The sequence below is a fragment of the Ovis canadensis genome, chromosome 16, assembly GCF_042477335.2.
Source record: "Ovis canadensis isolate MfBH-ARS-UI-01 breed Bighorn chromosome 16, ARS-UI_OviCan_v2, whole genome shotgun sequence".
In the NCBI taxonomy this organism is placed as follows: domain Eukaryota; kingdom Metazoa; phylum Chordata; class Mammalia; order Artiodactyla; family Bovidae; genus Ovis; species Ovis canadensis.
The window spans coordinates 71,867,004-71,883,707 of record NC_091260.1 but is presented as its reverse complement, the minus strand read 5'-3'; the positions used below and the strand labels follow the sequence as shown (position 1 = coordinate 71,883,707).

At 43.4% G+C, this 16,704-nt stretch overlaps 1 protein-coding gene and 1 long non-coding RNA gene across 3 annotated transcripts in view; both read left to right on the top strand.

The window, feature by feature from the left end:
• Positions 1 to 6,439, top strand: part of OTULINL (OTU deubiquitinase with linear linkage specificity like) — a 29,169-nt gene extending 22,730 nt beyond the window's left edge. Inside the window, exons 4-8 of the mRNA XM_069556070.1 lie at positions 4 to 95; positions 983 to 1,132; positions 3,218 to 3,346; positions 4,228 to 4,497; positions 5,502 to 6,439. Coding sequence (XP_069412171.1) covers positions 4 to 95; positions 983 to 1,132; positions 3,218 to 3,346; positions 4,228 to 4,497; positions 5,502 to 5,675 — 815 coding nt within the window. The 3' untranslated portion in view covers positions 5,676 to 6,439. The remainder of the gene's footprint in view (positions 1 to 3; positions 96 to 982; positions 1,133 to 3,217; positions 3,347 to 4,227; positions 4,498 to 5,501) is intronic.
• Positions 6,440 to 8,072: 1,633 nt separating this feature from the next.
• The window catches only part of LOC138421704 (uncharacterized), a 29,794-nt gene continuing 21,162 nt past the window's right edge, over positions 8,073 to 16,704 (top strand). For both annotated transcript variants that reach the window (XR_011249600.1, XR_011249599.1), the window contains exons 1-2: positions 8,073 to 9,423; positions 11,160 to 11,353. This is a non-coding gene — a long non-coding RNA (uncharacterized lncRNA). The remainder of the gene's footprint in view (positions 9,424 to 11,159; positions 11,354 to 16,704) is intronic.

Here is a 16,704-nt window from a genome sequence, read left to right as displayed (position 1 = left end):
CAGGGAACCTCAGCGTGGAGGCGGAAGTTGATTTACTCAGTTATTGTGCAAGAGAGTGGAAAGGAGAGACACCCCATGCCAAGCTGATGAGGAAGGTGTGTGTCTGTTTATTCAGGTCGTGGTGGATGGAGAATTTGTGTGTAAAAATCAGGAAGCTTGCATTCCACTATGCTTTACCAAATATGGAGCCAGGAACAACCATGGCTGCAGTTAAAAGCCAAACAGCCGCTAGGCATCACCTTCAGACCTTTCACCTAGCACTGGGGCCTTCGAGGACTTGGGTAAATTAGGCCTGTAATTTCAGGACACTTGAGCATTGTACCCTCTTCAGCTCTCTCCTGGCCAGGAGTATTAAAACATCTGCAAGGGGCTTCCCTGGTGGTCCAGTGGCTAAGACTCCCAGTGCAGGAGGCCTGGGTTCAATCCATGGTCAGGGAACTAGATCCCACATGCTGCAACTAAGAGCCAGTGCAACCAAATAAAGATATATTTTTAATCTGCACATGCATTGGAGACTTCTGTCCTTGAAGGGATCAGGCACCTTGACATAAAATATTTTGAGGGTTTTTTTTTAGAACTTTCCATCAGACCAGTCTTGGTAAATATCCTCAGCTCTTGTCACTGGCAAAAGCCAAAAAAAGTCAAAAAGGAAAAAGAAGTACTTTCCAATTACTCTTTAGCATGGACTTAAAAGTACATATAATAGTTTTTACTGCAGTCAGGTTGTAGCCATCCTCTCCCCACAATGACATTCCCTGACTGGGCTTCCAGGAAGTTATCAACTAAAATAGCATCACATGGACTCTGCACACACAAAAGCCACTTGAAAATTACACGTGGTCACATTCATAACCCATACTGGTTCTGTTTCTGTTGTCCACTTTATTTGGGAGTAGTGCCTTGCTAAAGATGCCATGAATTAGCTTCCTTTAGTCTCTTGTCCAGTGGAATTAATAACAGCTTTTTCCTCTGGTGCCAATAGGCTTACGAGGAGCTGTTTTGGCGGCGGCATATTAAATGTGTTCGACAAGTCAGGAGAGACAACTATGATGCCCTGAGGTCGGTGCTGTTTCAGATCTTCAGCCGGGGCCTCGCTTTCCCATCCTGGATGAAAGAAAAGGATATCGTGAAGGTACGTTAGGTCCTCACGCTGGAAATTTGGCAAAGGTCATGCTGATAGGAACTGCAACACAGAGTCTGGGGTCTTCTGCAGGTGGTTTTGTATTGTACACAAGGTGTCAGGAGATTGAAGGTCCTTTAGCTCAGTCCTCTGTCTGTCTTGCCAGTTTGCAAAGAAATCATCTCAGATAGTCGTACTCAATTTTGTTTGTAATGCCAGCATTTTTTCTTGAGAAGGGCGTCTGTCTTTTGTAAGTAAAGTCCTTTAATCCACGTTTCTGCTCTGGCTATTTGAGCATTGACAAGCACAGTGTGTAAGCGCCATCCCAAAGATGTCCTCATATCCCTTTTTCGTCAATCGTCTCTCACCCCAGGCATCCACTGATAGGTTTTCTGTCCCTTTAGTTTTGCCTTTTCCAGAATGTCAGAGAAATGGAATGACCCATTGTGTAGACTTTTGAATCTGCCCTTTTCACTTAGCATGATGCATTTGCAGATCGTCTGTGTTGTTCCATGGATTTGTAGTTCAGTGCTTTTATTGTTGAGTGGTGTTCCTTCATATGAATAGAAGACATCTTGTTTATCCATTCATGCTTAAGGTGAAGGATATGTGGATTGCTTCCAGTTTTTAACAGTTATGAATAAGGCTGTTACAAATATTCCAATTCAGGATTTTATATGAGTGTAAGTTTTCATTCCTTTTGGGTAAATACCTAGGAGTGAGATTGCTGGGTCACATGACAGGTTTTTCTTTAGCTTTGTAAGAACCTGCCAAGTCTTTTCCTAAGCGGCTCTGCCATTTTGCCTTCCCGCCAATAACAAGTGAGTTCCAGGTGTGCTACCTTCTCAGATTTTTTGTTTGCTTTTTAGCCATTCTAATAAGGATGCATTTGTATCACTGCTTTTGGTTTGCATTCCTCTAACAGGTAATGATATTGAACACCTTTTCAGGTGCTAATTTGCCACCCACATTGCCTCCTTGGAGAAGTCTTAGTTCAAATCCTTTGCCGAATTTTTTAAATTGAGTTTTGAGGGTTCTTTATATATTCTGAATACAAGTGCTTTATCAGATACACCATTTGCAAAGATTTTTGCCCGGCCAGTGCCTGTTTTTTTTTTTTTTTATGACAGTGCCAGGCAATATATTCTTGATGAATAACCTTAATTTTTATTTGAATGTAATATGCTTATTACATAAGTGTGAGCAAACTCTAGGAGATAGTGAAGGACAGGGAAACCTAGCATGCTGCAGTCCATGGGGTCACAAAGAGTCGGACATGACTTAGCAACTGAATGACAACAATATGCCTAACCACAGATGCACATTTAAGGATGGAGAAGCAAAGAAATATAAAGTATATGCATATATATAACTCCACACGGTCTATTTCCTTAACATCTTTTACTTAGAGTTGTTTTACTGGTAGTTTAGTTTAACGTAGCAGTTGTCAAATGTATGCTGTGTGCCAGCCCTGCTGCTAGTTGCTGAGGACAGAGAACATAGCCAAGACCCTGGGTCCACAAGCTCAGCAGGGTGGAAGGTGGATCAGATGCTCACAATGGATCTGATTTTTATGCATGCCATGATCATATTTAATCCAACAAGAGTCCTGAAAAATGGATAGGATTGTCCTTCATTTACGGTGGAGGATGTGCTAAGAGGTAACATAACTAGCGCTGGTTGAGTAACCTCTCAGCAGACCAGTGAAGAGCTAGGTTTGAACCACAGAAAGCATCCTTCTATAATCCATGTGTTCCCTCATGTAGTGGGTTGGCCAGTTACTCTAATGATGTTTGGTTAAACATAATTTCTAAATGGATATACCTAGGAAGTCTGGGAAGTGTTTTATGTAAAAAGATTGTTTCTGTAGACATAGTGTTCATTCATGTTTTCATCTGTTGTAAGACTGTGAATCAAGAAGGTGACCCAAATCAATCCACAAATCTAAACAGAGACTATGTTTTACTTAACTGTCATTACAATCTTTTACACTGACGAATTCTAAATGAGCTAAGATTACCCGCTGTGCCATATTCCGAGCTGTGTGTCAGACACGCTGAGATACTGACCACTGTTGGCATCTACTTCCTTTTCAAGCTTCCTGAAAAACTGCTCTTTTCGCAAGGTTGTAATTGGATCCAGCAGTACAGTTTTGGTCCTGAGAAGTATACGGGTTCCAATGTGTTTGGAAAATTACGCAAATGTGTGGAATTACTGAAAACACAGGTGAGTCTCCAGGGGAAAAAGACGAAGAATAAAAGCATGCATCCCACACGCGGCCGCTTGCCTCCCGTGTCAGGCATGTCACTGTGTGTCCCGTGAGAAGGAAGTGCAGGCAGAAACACTCGTCTAGTAACTGACCATTTCCTTTCCTGCTCTTCGTTCTCCTCGCAAATAATGATCGAGAGCAATGTTGTTCTACACGGTTGTTAGGTCAGTTATGGCTAACTAGCCAGCCAACCTTAACAATCACATACTTTTGTTTTTCTAGAAAAATGTGGTATGAGGTCCAGACAAGACAGTGGGAGATGCCCTTTAGAATGCACCCTGTTAGTAACTTGGGGGCAGCACAGATATTATCATTTGACTAAGAGTTTTTCCTGCTTTTTACTAGACACAGATTTTAGATTGTTGAAATGAGTCCTCCTTGGGAAATGCCATTTCAGTGCCACGGCTTTCTGATCTGTAAAACTAATAAAATGAGTAGTCTCAACCGTGTAACGTTATTATGAGGATTTAATGAGCAAATACCCATAGATTGCTTTATACTCCAGTGGTGAAGTGGTGAAGAATGCTAATTAGTACTCTTTGTCACTGGACTATCCTTTGTGTAATCCAACATCCTTAGAGGTAGCTTTAGGAGGCTGATTTCTTTAGTAGTCTACCTAGTAGGCAGTGTATTTTTGAAAAAATATCTAAACTACTTTGTTGTTGTAAAAGTAATCAATACTTAGGATTACAACAATCAGTGTCAAAAGATATGAGATGAAAAGTTAATGGGTCCCCTCATTAATCCCTGGTTTGTTTTACAAGTACTTTAAAGATTATGCAATGGTGTGTGTATTGACCTTTCCCTTCTAAGTTTCACTGAACATCTGTGTTTTTAGTGGACTGAATTTAGTGGAATTAAAGATTATCACAAGAGAGGAAGTATGTGCAACATCCTTTTTTCTGATGCTCTCCTGGAATGTAAACTTTACGAAGCCCTGAAGTTCATCATGCTCTATCAAGTCACCGAGGTTTATGAACAAATGAAGACCAAAAAGGTCATCCCCAGTCTTTTTCGACTCCTGTTTACCCGGGAAACCTCATCTGACCCCTTGAGCTTCATGATGAATCACCTGAACTCTGTCGGCGACACGTGTGGACTGGAGCAGGTAAACGGGGCAGAAGAATCGTGTGTCTGATGAAGGACAGTGCTGGCAATACTTCAGCATGTAGGTGACTGCAGTTTACTGTCAGCAGTGATAAAACCCACTGCAAAGAGTGGCATGCGTGCTGAGTCGCTTCAGTCATGTCCGACTCTGTGACTTCATGGACTGTGGCCCACGAGGCTCCTCTGTCCATGGAATTCTCCAGGCAAGAATACTGGAAAGGGTCACCATTGCCTCCTGCAGGGAATCTTCCTGGACCAGGGATTGAACCTGGGTCTCCTGCATTGGCAGGCGGATTCTTTACCACTGAGCTATCCGGGAATCCCTCAAAGAGGTGGCGGGTGGGTATACCGCCCTCCAGTCAGGAAGACAGATACAAGCCTTCCTGCCCCACACCAGCTGCTGTGTCTTTGCAGTCCGGTGGCCAGCCAGCAGCAGTGCCAGGCACCTGTCTGACCTTCACGCTGCCTCTCAGGTGGGAACAGGCTCTCCCACTACAGAGGTTACCTGGCAGGAAGTCCAGGTGCGAACTGAGAGAACATTTGGGAAAGCATGTGGTACTTAGTGCAGGTAAAGAGAAGTTATTGAAACTTTGAAAGTCCAGACAATGCTTTTCTATGCCCATAGCAAAGGGGCTTTGTTTTGCTTTGCTTTCCTAGGAGGTACTCAAAATTACCTGACATTTTAATAAAAATTAATTCATTTAAAATGATTTTTTTTTAAAGTTGGAAAACAGGATAACTCTTATTTGCAAGCATTCCTTTATATTTTTTCCAAACAGCTTGCCCTGTGATCCCCCTACGGAGACCTTTCTCTCTTTGTCCCCTACCTTCCACGCAGACGTTTTCCACGTCTGTCCCCAATTCCACACCCACGCACGGTTCACATGTGGGTCTGGCCACGAGCCCATCATATCACGAGCTGCAGAACACTCTCCCTCCGCTGGAGGGGAAGGCGGGCATTTGGGAATGTGCACCCGTGACCTTTCTTTCATCTCCTCCCCACAGATTGATATGTTTGTACTCGGATACTCCCTGGAAGTAAAGATAAAAGTGTTCAGACTGTTCAAGTTTAACTCCAGAGACTTTGAAGTCTGCTACCCAGAGGAGTCGCTCAGGGAGTGGCCGGAGATCTCCCTGCTGACCGAGAACGACCGCCACTACCACATTCCTGTCTTTTAAGTCAGGCTGGACTGGGCACCAGATCTCGCCAGTGACAGAAGTCACCCTTGCAAGTAACGTTTCTAGAAAACCAAAGCTAGCATTGCTGCCCGGGAAGGAGTTGGGACCTCCCTGTCCAGGAGCACAAGTACCCTGGACAGGGGACCCCCACGGTGCCTTTCCTCTGTTCTCACTGGTTTCCTCCAGCGCAGCTGCACTAACGGGTTTGTGGGCTGGTGGTTTGACCTTGTTGGTGAAGACTCTGGTCACTTCACACACAATAGGGCACAAGGACATTTAGTTTGAACAAGAACAACAACAGGAAAAAAGTGAGAAGAAAAGGACTACGGGAAAAGGACTAAAGGGAAAGAATTTCTTTGGCTGTAACCTTTATGTTCTACCTAGGAATCTTGTCTTTGATTGATTTGGGATCTTCATAAACATGGCCTTATTTTATAAGCATTACCTTCCCAGGAACCTCTGTGGTATATTGATTTTCCAGAACCCTTTGATTAACTTTAAAATTGTGTGTGTGTGTTTATACTCACATGCACATATACATGTATAGTTTTATATATACATATCTAAACACGTACATACACATAGCCACTACTTTGTAATGTTGTACAATTTGTTGTATATCTCTTTTTTTGTTTTAAACTGTTGCATCTGGCCGGTTTAATATGTTTTATATAGACCAAAAAGAGACATTCTACAGATTAAGGCAACTGAATGACATTTATGGAACTGTCACAAAAATATTAAACTGGTGTATTTTATGTGTATTTACATGTGTATTTAATTTGTGTGGGTCAAAATTATGCTTGCCTTCCCCCTACCCCCCCCCCCCCCACTCCGTATCTGTATTCTAATCCCGGGAACCTGTGAATAGGTTGGGTTAAACGACCAAGGAGAATAAGATTGCAGGTGGAACTAAAGTACTAATCCACTAACTTTGAAATGGAGAGAGTGGTGTGGGTTCTCCAGGTGGGCCCAGTGTACTCACAAGGGTCCTTAAAGTAGAAGAGGGGACTTGGGAGAGGATCAGTCAGGGGGAGATAGGAGGAAGCAACGAACGGTGAGACAGAGACGGACCAAGGCAGCGGTTTTGTTCACTGAAGCAGCTACAAGGAGGACGTTACTGCAGTTACATGAAGGAGCCACAAGCCAAAGACCGTGGGCGGCCTCTGGAAGCTAGAAAAGGCCAGAGAACATGTTCTCCCCTAGAGCCTCAGGCAGCAACGAGGCCCTGCCAACACTTTGATTTTAGGCCCGTGGAACCCGTGTCAGGCCTCTAACCTAGAGACCTGTGAGATGATAAACGTGTTGTTAAGTTGCTAAGTTTGTGGTTCGTGTTACAGCCACCGTAGACAACTAACATACTCAGGCTCACTAACTTCTGGTCGTCTCTATTTTGGAAATATTTTTCCAGTTTATTTTGGCAGTCTTTATTTTGGAGGTACTTTGCTAGTCCCATTTTGTATTTTGGCAAATACAAAGTAACTTTTAAAATCCTGGCTAATGGGATACTATTTCAAAGTTACAAACCCCTTCTAAGAATGACTGACTTATTAACATGTTTGATGCTAATGTTTTCTCATGTTTCCATATGTTTACTGTAAATAAAAAGGAGGTATGTTAAATGCTGCAGTCTATGAAACTAACATTTAGATTCTTCTGTAATGGGGACACTCACCTGCATTTACCACATAAGCCAGTGTTGGGCCTGCTGCCATTTTGTCCTCTGGGTGAAGAGCTGAAGAGTTTCAAGCTCAGACCCAGGGGCTTTGCAATACCTTGAGAGCCACACGAAGCAGGATCTCTACAGCCTTTCTTGATTTCTACAGCCCTTGCCTGCATCTGTGGGTTTTCATAACCCCTGGGCTTCCCTGGTGGCTCAGTGGGTAAAGAATCTGCCCACAATTCAGGAGACCTGGGTGGTCGGGAAGATCCCCTGGAGGAGGGCATGGCAACCCACTCCAGTATTCTTGTCTGGAGAATCCCCACGGACAGAGGAGCCTGGTGGGCTACAGTCCATGCAGTCACACAGAGTCTGACATGACTGAAGCAACTTAGCATGGCATGGGCAGCTTATAACTTGTCACGTTATCAGCCCATGATGTTTATCCTTAACCGTGCTGGGGGATGGGGCAGGGTGGGAAAAGGATTCTTTAAATAGAGGGGCAAGACCAAATTGTGAAAATATTTAAATATGATAATAGTGAAAGTAAAAAATAAGACTCCAGTAGTTACTGTGTTTGGGGGAAAACAGCAAACCAGAAGATTTTAGGGGACGAGGTATTGGATGTTTCTGTTTTTAATTCAGTTGTATGATGAACGTAACAAACTAATTAGAAGGAACTATATATAAATTAGCACCATTTTTAAATGCTAGATCCCTGGGTCAGAAAGATCCCCTGGAGAAGGAAATGGCAACCCACTCCAGTATTCTTGCCTGGGAAATCCCATGGACAGAGGAGCCTGACAGGCTACAGTCCATGGGGTCACAGAAGAGTCAGACATCACTTAGAGGTTAAACAACAACAGCTTATTTAAACATGGGATGTGTTCTAAGAAGCATTCCTGAAGTACAGAAATATTGTTTTCACTGAAATAGCCTTTTTGTAAACAGAATATTTCTTGCTTCTAACTTATAAAACCTCAGATGGAACATCTAGATAGAACCAAATACAGGTTGGTAGTTAAAACTAAGAGTATAGTGTTGCTGTTCTGTTTTGCTCACCCTTGAGTTTGAAAAGGTAGAGTGAAGGTCAAACCAGTAATGCTAGGGGGCTTCATGGACAGCATACAACTTGACTCCATTGCTCCTTAGCATACATCAACAAGTCTATATGGACAAACCCAAAAGCTTGAGACTTCGCTGGCCCCATGTTTTGTTATCACCATCATCCCCAAAGACAGAATCTGGGAAACAACTGGGGAACCACCGCATGTACCTGCCAGTCTCAGCTTGTGTCCACCTCTCAGCATGTCCATGGACTTCCTGTGGGTGCTGGCCTCTCTGTTGGACCGGCTTTGTGGGAAGGGCCCCGGGGCTAGGTGATGAGAAGGAGTTGGTGCAAACTGACAACGGGGGTGAAAACCTAAAAAGCTGCACAAATATTCTGGAACTTTCAGTGTGTGAATCTAAGTAGACACATTTATGACTTACTTGAAGATTCCCTAGAGGAGGAGATGGCAACCCACTCCAGTATTCTTGCCTGGAAAATCCCATGGACAGAGGAACCTGGCAGGCTACAATCCATGGGGTTGCTAGCATTGGACATGACTGAGCACACATACTATATCACACTATAAAAAAAAAAAAACCAGATGAGGTGATATTTGGTGAAAATGTTATAAAATATTCATATAGCTAAATAAGAAAGATAAATATGTGTTTCTCATCAGGAGCTAGCCTTAGGTGTAATTAAGCATGATTAAAGGAAAAGCTCAGCACTAGTGTATATTTGACTTATGTTTAATACATTAGTCATAAAATGGTGAACGAGAAATTAACTTTCCCACCTGGTTTATATTTCATGGGGTAAGAGTGGACACTTCAGTCTGCTTGTGAGACCAGGTGTGTTATTAGTTGTGTTTTTGGTTGTCCCTCCTGAGTCCCCGTCTTCATGCAAGCACACTGAAGACACTCCATGCACTGAACAGGAAGAGGAAATGTCACACGATTCTCTTTTTAAAGCAGGAAGTAAAGTGCCTTTTCCCCTTTGAACATTGTGGCAGAGCAGTGCTTGCGAAGCTATCTGTGGTGAGTGTGGTGATGGACCCGGTTTTTGAATTTCCCATTCTTGGCAGATGGTCACTTTTGTAAAAGTAAAATGTTGCACTGAGATCGGATTGCTATAAGAGTTTTTCAACACTTGCTCTCAGTTCCTGTACACATTCTTGCAGACAAGCAGAAAGAGCTTGCAATGTGGCACTCGTCTATACAGTGCACTGAAACGGGAGTTTCAGGCAAGAATCAATGTATTCTGATGTTATTTCTCTGGGAGTTTGGGATTTTGCCAGCATGAGAGGGCGGTGCTTTTGTTTTGCTATTGGGCCAACCAAGGCCACTGTGTGGAGTTGTCTGGTGTGCGCCTTGCTCAGGACACCTGACTGAAGAGGTGCGTGGGGGCTGGGGTCTCTCTTCTGAGTCATGACCCTCTGCTTGGCAGAGCTCCTTGGATCAGTCATCAGACAGTCCCAGTTACATTTGCTACTTTTTGAGAAGTCTTCCATGGGTTTCTACCTTATCTCAGCAGAAATTAGCAAGAACCTCCTTTTGATTTCAGTTCTTTTTTTTTTTTTTTCTGATTTCAGTTCTTTATGCTTAACAAGAATCTTCACATTTATTTCTTTACTGGATTTCAAGCTCCTGTGGGAAGGAGTGTAGGTCTTATATCACCGTGACTAGACCAGTGCTCACATAATAGCAAATGAATTCCAAATCACAAGTTGATAATGAAAGCCATATGCAGCTGTTAATCTTCTTAAAGAAGCAAAGAATCATAGTGTGATGATTTCCTTCCTTCCTTCCTTTTTTATTGATCCCAAACTTGAAGAGACCAAGTTTTTAGATGGAGCCTTGGGAAGAGAAGCTTCCTGAATTTAGTGATACCTCAACATATTCATCAAGTCAGAGTGACCTATGAAATGGCCACAATAGACATAAGAGGTTAAATCAAGTATGGCTAACATTTTATCTGAAGTGAGGTTAAAATTAACCAATGACATCTAGTTCATTGAGAAACAGGTTCTTAAACAAATATGGCTCATGAAAGAACTTTATTTATTGGGGTCACAGACTCCTAAGAGCGAGCAGAACCTTAAGATGTCCGGAGAACACACGTCCCATGTTCCCTCTGCTGTAGAAGAGGCCTGACCCCAGCCTGGACTCCGCAGAGCCTCCAGGCAGGTCCTAGGTAGAGGCAGCGGGGTAGGGTGGGGCTGGTGTGGCAAACAGGGCACAAGGGCATAGCAGCCTGGATCCACAAAGCCATGGCAGGTACGCCGGAGCCCCGCTCGGGTATTTATCAAAGTCAGAAGCTGAAGGACTAAACCCTTGGCGTGCATGACTGAAATCAGGAAAAATGGAGGCCTGGAAGCTTATCACCAGCACAGAGCAAATAACTTCTGGTGGCAAACAGGATAGGAGAGAGTTCTCAAACATCAGGTGGCTTTTAAGGTCTCTTCTCCACTGGACACATCCATTTTGCGCCTTGGTTACTGAGGGTCTTCATGCATCTGAAAGACACTGTGCTCAGCCTTCACAGGCCCCGTGGATGGCGGGCTAATGAGGGCACAGGTTCGATGTCTGTAATAGGGAAGAGATTTGAGCACAGCGGTGAATTTCAATTCTGTGTGGGGTTTTAGTGAGAATGACAAAGGTTTATGAGCTTCAGTTGCTGTTTTATGATTAATATGAAATACTGCCCAAGCCTCAGTCAGTCTTGCCAGAAATGCAAGAAATATGTTTCTAACATATTTTGGGTTCTGTTCCAGCTGTTTGGTGGTAAGGACAGAAAACCACTTAAGTCAGTTTGATAAGGAGAATTCCACAGACCAATAGGGCAGGAAGTACAGCCAGACCTCCCGGAAGGCGCGCCTGGGACCTGAGAGCCAAGAATGAAAGTTTCCAGCTGAATCTCTCACGAGTCACGGAGAGATGGTCTCATCGCTCCAGATTTCCCGCCTCTGTAAGTAATTCTCTCTTTCCCTTCTTCTCTTTGTCTCTCTTCACCTCTGTCTCCCGCTCTCCACCCTTTGGGCACACAAGGCTGCTCCTGCCACTGAGGGAAGCTACAGCTTAGTTCATGAGTTAAAAAAGCCGGAGAAGTAGAATCTGATTGGCTCAACCTGCGATGGCCAATGAACCACGTGCACGGCTCTAACCAATCATCTGTGACCTGGGTAGGGGGACCAGGTGCCTGCAGCATAGATTCGAGGTTTCCTGGGAATTTGGTGTGATCAGGGCGTGCCTCAAGCTATTAAATACACATGGGGTTTTTCACAGCTCAGGTGCACAGAAGAATCAGCATTCAGAGCACCTGGTAATTAAGGTTGGTAACAATTAGCATCTCACTAACAGAAATGTTAATAAGCTCTTTGGAGAATAAAAACAAATGTGGTGGTATCAAAGGCTAGGGTGACAATCACACAAGGTTGGCCTCATGAGGCAGTTTTCTCAGTGGTTGGAGGGAAGATAGGAAAAAAAAGTTACAGGTGTCCAGAGTAATCCCTTCACCGGCAGGTTTGTTGCTATTGATATGTCTAGATAAATAGCTGAGAAGACACACACGTGCTGCTTTAGAAACATGATCTCAAGTCTCCTGAGCTTTTCTGCAGCGTTCTGATGGAAAGAGATTTATGGTTCTTTGTCCTCTAAACCTCACCTATGTGCATTTTCAGCCGAACTTTTGACCTGCGGTTGGCTAGCTCTGTAAAGTACTCTGGCTCCAGTACTTGAATTCCACACTGTAAAGGGTGAATTTGACATTGTCTGCTTCCTCCAGGTTCCATGATGACTTCCTTAATTTGTTGTTCTCTTTGTGTCCTGGATAGTAAATTCTTACCGGCAGTGGAAATTGGCTTCTGCACTCTTAAGCATAAGCACCAAGGTTAACTCTGATTGCCTGGCACCCCACGCACAGAATTCCCAACAGCTCTACCACAGGTTAATGTTTACTGTAACGAGATATTGTTTTCCCTATGCTTCTTTAAAAAAAAATAATTTGTTGTTTACGGTTGACTGGGTGGGTCTCCGTAGCAGTGCACAGGCTCTTTGTTGCTGCATGCGGGCTTCCTCTAGTTGGGGAGAACACAGGCTTCTCACTGCAGTGCTTTTCTTGTGGAGCACAGGCTCTGGAGCCCACGGGCTTCAGTCGTTACAGCACATGCGCTCAGTACTTGTGGCATGGGGGCTTAGTAGCTGCAGCACATGTGCTCAGTACTTGTGGCATGGGGACTTAGTAGCTGCAGCACATGAGCTCAGTACTTGCAGTATGGGGGCTTAGTAGCTGCAGCACATGAGCTCAGTACTTGCAGCACGGGGGCTTAGTAGCTGCAGCACAAAGGCTCAGTTACAACATGTGGGATCTTCCCAGACCAGGGATCAAACCCATGTCCCCTGCACTGGCAGGAGGATTCTTAACCACTAGACCACCAGGGAAGGTCTCCCCTCCCACTGCCCCCACCTCTTATTGCTTCTACAGGATATTTGTTAAGATACAGCCTGGAGCCAGGGGACAGTGCAGAGAACCCAGGACCGCAGAAGGGTAAACCTGGTGGTTGTTCTCATTGGGTCAGATCACGTTTGTGGCTTCCTAGACATTAAGTAAATAACAACAATGGGAAATCTTTGAAGAGCCTCATGGTGAATATCAGAAAAGATAGCTTGGTGTAGTGAGTGAATATCCACTAAATCTATTTCTGGACCAACCCATGCTGGAGGCATTAAACTTACCTACATTTCACAGGTTAACAAAACAACTAAACTAAGCCAAGGTAAGTTGGGCTTAAAAACAGAGAGAATGAAGAGGAAATAGTTTCTATAAGCTTACTCCTTGGAAGAAAAGTTATGACCAACCTAGATAGCATATTCAAAAGCAGACACATTACTTTGCCGACTAAGGTCCGTCTAGTGAAGGCTATGGTTTTTCCAGTAGTCATGTATGGATGTGAGAGTTGGACTATGAAGAAGGCTGAGCGCCGAAGAATTGATGCTTTTGAACTGTGGTGTTGGAGAAGACTCTTGAGAGTCCCTTGGACTGCAGGGAGATCCAACCAGTCCATTCTGAAGGAGATCAACCCTGGGATTTCTTTGGAAGGAATGATGCTAAAGCTGAAACTCCAGTACTTTGGCCACCTCATGTGAAGAGTTGACTCACTGGAAAAGACTGATGCTGGGAGGGATTGGGGGCAAGAGGAGAAGGGGACGAGAGAGGATGAGATGGCTGGATGGCATCACTGACTCGATGAACATGAGTCTGAGTGAACTCCAGGAGTTGGTGATGGACAGGGAGGCCTGGCGTGCTGTGATTCATGGGGTCACAAAGAGTCAGACACGACTAAGCGACTGAACTGAACTGAACTGAACTGAATGGTTGGCAAGACCTAATGGAATGGGTGAATGTGTTGAAGAATGCTGTAAACTTCACAATAACAAGAGCAGTCAGACTTAAAGCTTCATTTTAATAACCTCAGACACCAAGTTGAATATCCATGTGGGAAGAAGCAAGCATCCTATAAGACAGATCCTGTTGGTGCTAAACCCATAGTTACTTACCCAGCTCAGGAAGAAGTAAATACATATGGTGACATGATTTGAAATAGTTCCAAGCCGTCTCCCTTACTTTCCTCTTCAATCATCCCCAGATGATGAGATTTTCAAAGTCAGCTACTGTGCTGAACAAACAGCAATGATGAAAAATTGTAACCAAAAGCATTTTCAATGAGTGAAGCAAAATAGGCTTCTTCAAATATGACCTGGAAAGGAGTCTCTCAACATAAAACCATGTAATAACTTCTATACATTTCAGGAATATAAGCAAAGACATGGGATGAGGGATAGCTACCTCAATAAGTGTAGCAATGCTTCAGAGCTGCTATTTGTAGGCTGATGGCCCTAAGAAGACACAGTCGTCAGTGCCATGGTATCCTAACAGGGACCAGGGAGTTCAGCATCATCCATGCGGCAGACCAGAAACCTGTCAAGTCCTTGTCACAGAGAGAATCAGTATCACACTGAATTACTGACTTTGTGATTAATGATCCACTGTCTGACAGCCACTTGTCTTTACAGGAGCATTCTGTTTCTCAGCAGCCAGCCACACGTGTGGTCTCTCCATGCAACTGCAGGCAAACTCAGTTCCATGCTCCTCACAGCAACTCTTTGGCCTCAGAGAGAGAATTTTATGAATCTCTTACCAAGGATTTTTCAGACCAAGGTCAAGCTATGGATCTTTCAGATTATGCCTTCAAGACACCCAGCATCCAAAGTGACTGTTCAGGAGACCCAGAGGTCACATCTATATAACTATATAACCTTTCAGGATAAAAACAAAATTTTTTCAAAAGGAGGATAGGGGAGTAAATATGTTCAATGACCTAGCAACCCGATGTTCAACATCCAAAAAAATTACTAGACATGCCAAAAAACAGGAAATAAGACCACATAAACCAGAGAAAGAAAACTAATAAATAGAAAAAGGCCCAGCAGTGACAGAGATGGTGTAATTAAGATGCAAAAACATGGAAATAACTATTACAAATATGTGCAACATGTTTAAGGATCTTAAATAATAGGAATATAGTCAGGAGAGACGGTGAAGACATAAAGAACCAAATGGAACGTCTAAAAATGAAAATTAAGATATCTGAAGTGGAAAAATACACTGGATGGGACTAACTGCAGCTTCCTGCTAAGTCACTTCAGTCGTGCCCGACTCTGTGCGACCCCATAGACGACAGCCCACCAGGCGCCCCCGTCCCTGGGATTCTCCAGGCAAGAACACTGGAGTGGGTTGCCATTTCCTTCTCCAATACATAAAAGTGAAAAGTAAAAGTGAAGTCGCTCGTTCGTGTCTGACTCTTCGTGACCCCATGGACTGTAGCCCACCAGGCTCCTCCGTCCGTGGGATTTTCCAGGCAAGAGTACTGCAGTGGGGTGCCATCAGTGAACTTGAAGATGTAGCAATACAAACGATACAATCTGAAACATAAAACAGATAAATAAGATCTCAGTGATCTGGGAATAGTATCAAGTGGTTCATTACATGTTAATTAGAGTCCAAGAAAAGTCTCTGTTGGCAGGAGAGGGAGACAAAAAGATATATGAAGAATTAATGGCTGGAAAACTGCCAAATTTAATTTTAAAAATACCCAAAAAACTACAAACTCACAAATCTAAGAACCTTAAGCAACCCCAGGTAGCATAAACACACATGCACACACACATCAGAGCACATCAAAATTGAGTTTCAGAAAGACAGTGATAAAGAGAAAAATCTTAAAATCAGCCAGAGGAAAAAGGCACATGAGGTACAGGGGGATAAAGAGAAGAATAAGAGCTGCTGCTGCTGCTAAGTTGTTTCAGTTGTGTCCAACTGTGCGACCCCATAGACGGCAGCCCACCAGGCTCCCCTGTCCCTGGGATTCTCCAGGCAAGAACACTGGAGTGAGTTGCCATTTCCTTCTCCAATGCATGAAAGTGAAAGTGAAGTCACTCAGTCATGTTGGACTCTTAGCAACCCCATGGACTGCAGCCTACCAGGCTCCTCCGTCCATGGGATTTTCCAGGCAAGAGTACTGGAGTAGGGTACCATTGCCTTCTCCAAGAATGAGAGCAGATTCCATAAGTGATACAAGTCATAAGACAACAGTTCAGCATCTTTAAATTGTAGAGTAAAAAAATACTGTCAACAGAGACTTCTGTATCCAGCAAGCATTTTCTTTAAAAATTTCACCCTAAGGTGAAATAAAGACTTACTAAGACAAACAAAAGCTGAGAGGCTTTACCATTTAGCACCACTGTGTAAGTGATGTTAAAGAATATTCTTTAGATAGAAGAAAAATAAAACCAGATGGGAACTTGGATCTGTACAAAGGAATGAGAAGTACAAGAAATGGAAAATATATGGGTAAATACAAAAGTACTTTTGTTTTAAAATTTCTTCTGAGAGTAACTATATAAAGCAAAAATAACAAACACATTGGGTTCATAGCTTATGCAAAAACAAAATGTATAATAATGACAGCACAAAGAATGAAAGGGGAAATGGAATTATACTGTTATAAGGGAAATGGGAGTATATATAACATTCAACATAATGGGCTAGATGAAGCACAAGCTGGAATCAAGATTGCCAAAAGAAATACCAATAACCTCAGGTATGCAGATGATACCACTCTTATGTCAGAAAGCAAAGAGGAATTGAAGAGCCTCTTGATGAAAGTGAAAGAGGAGAGTGAAAAAGATGGCTTAAAACTCAACATTCAGAAAACTAAGATCATGGCATCCAGTCCCATCACTTCCTGGCAAATAGATGGA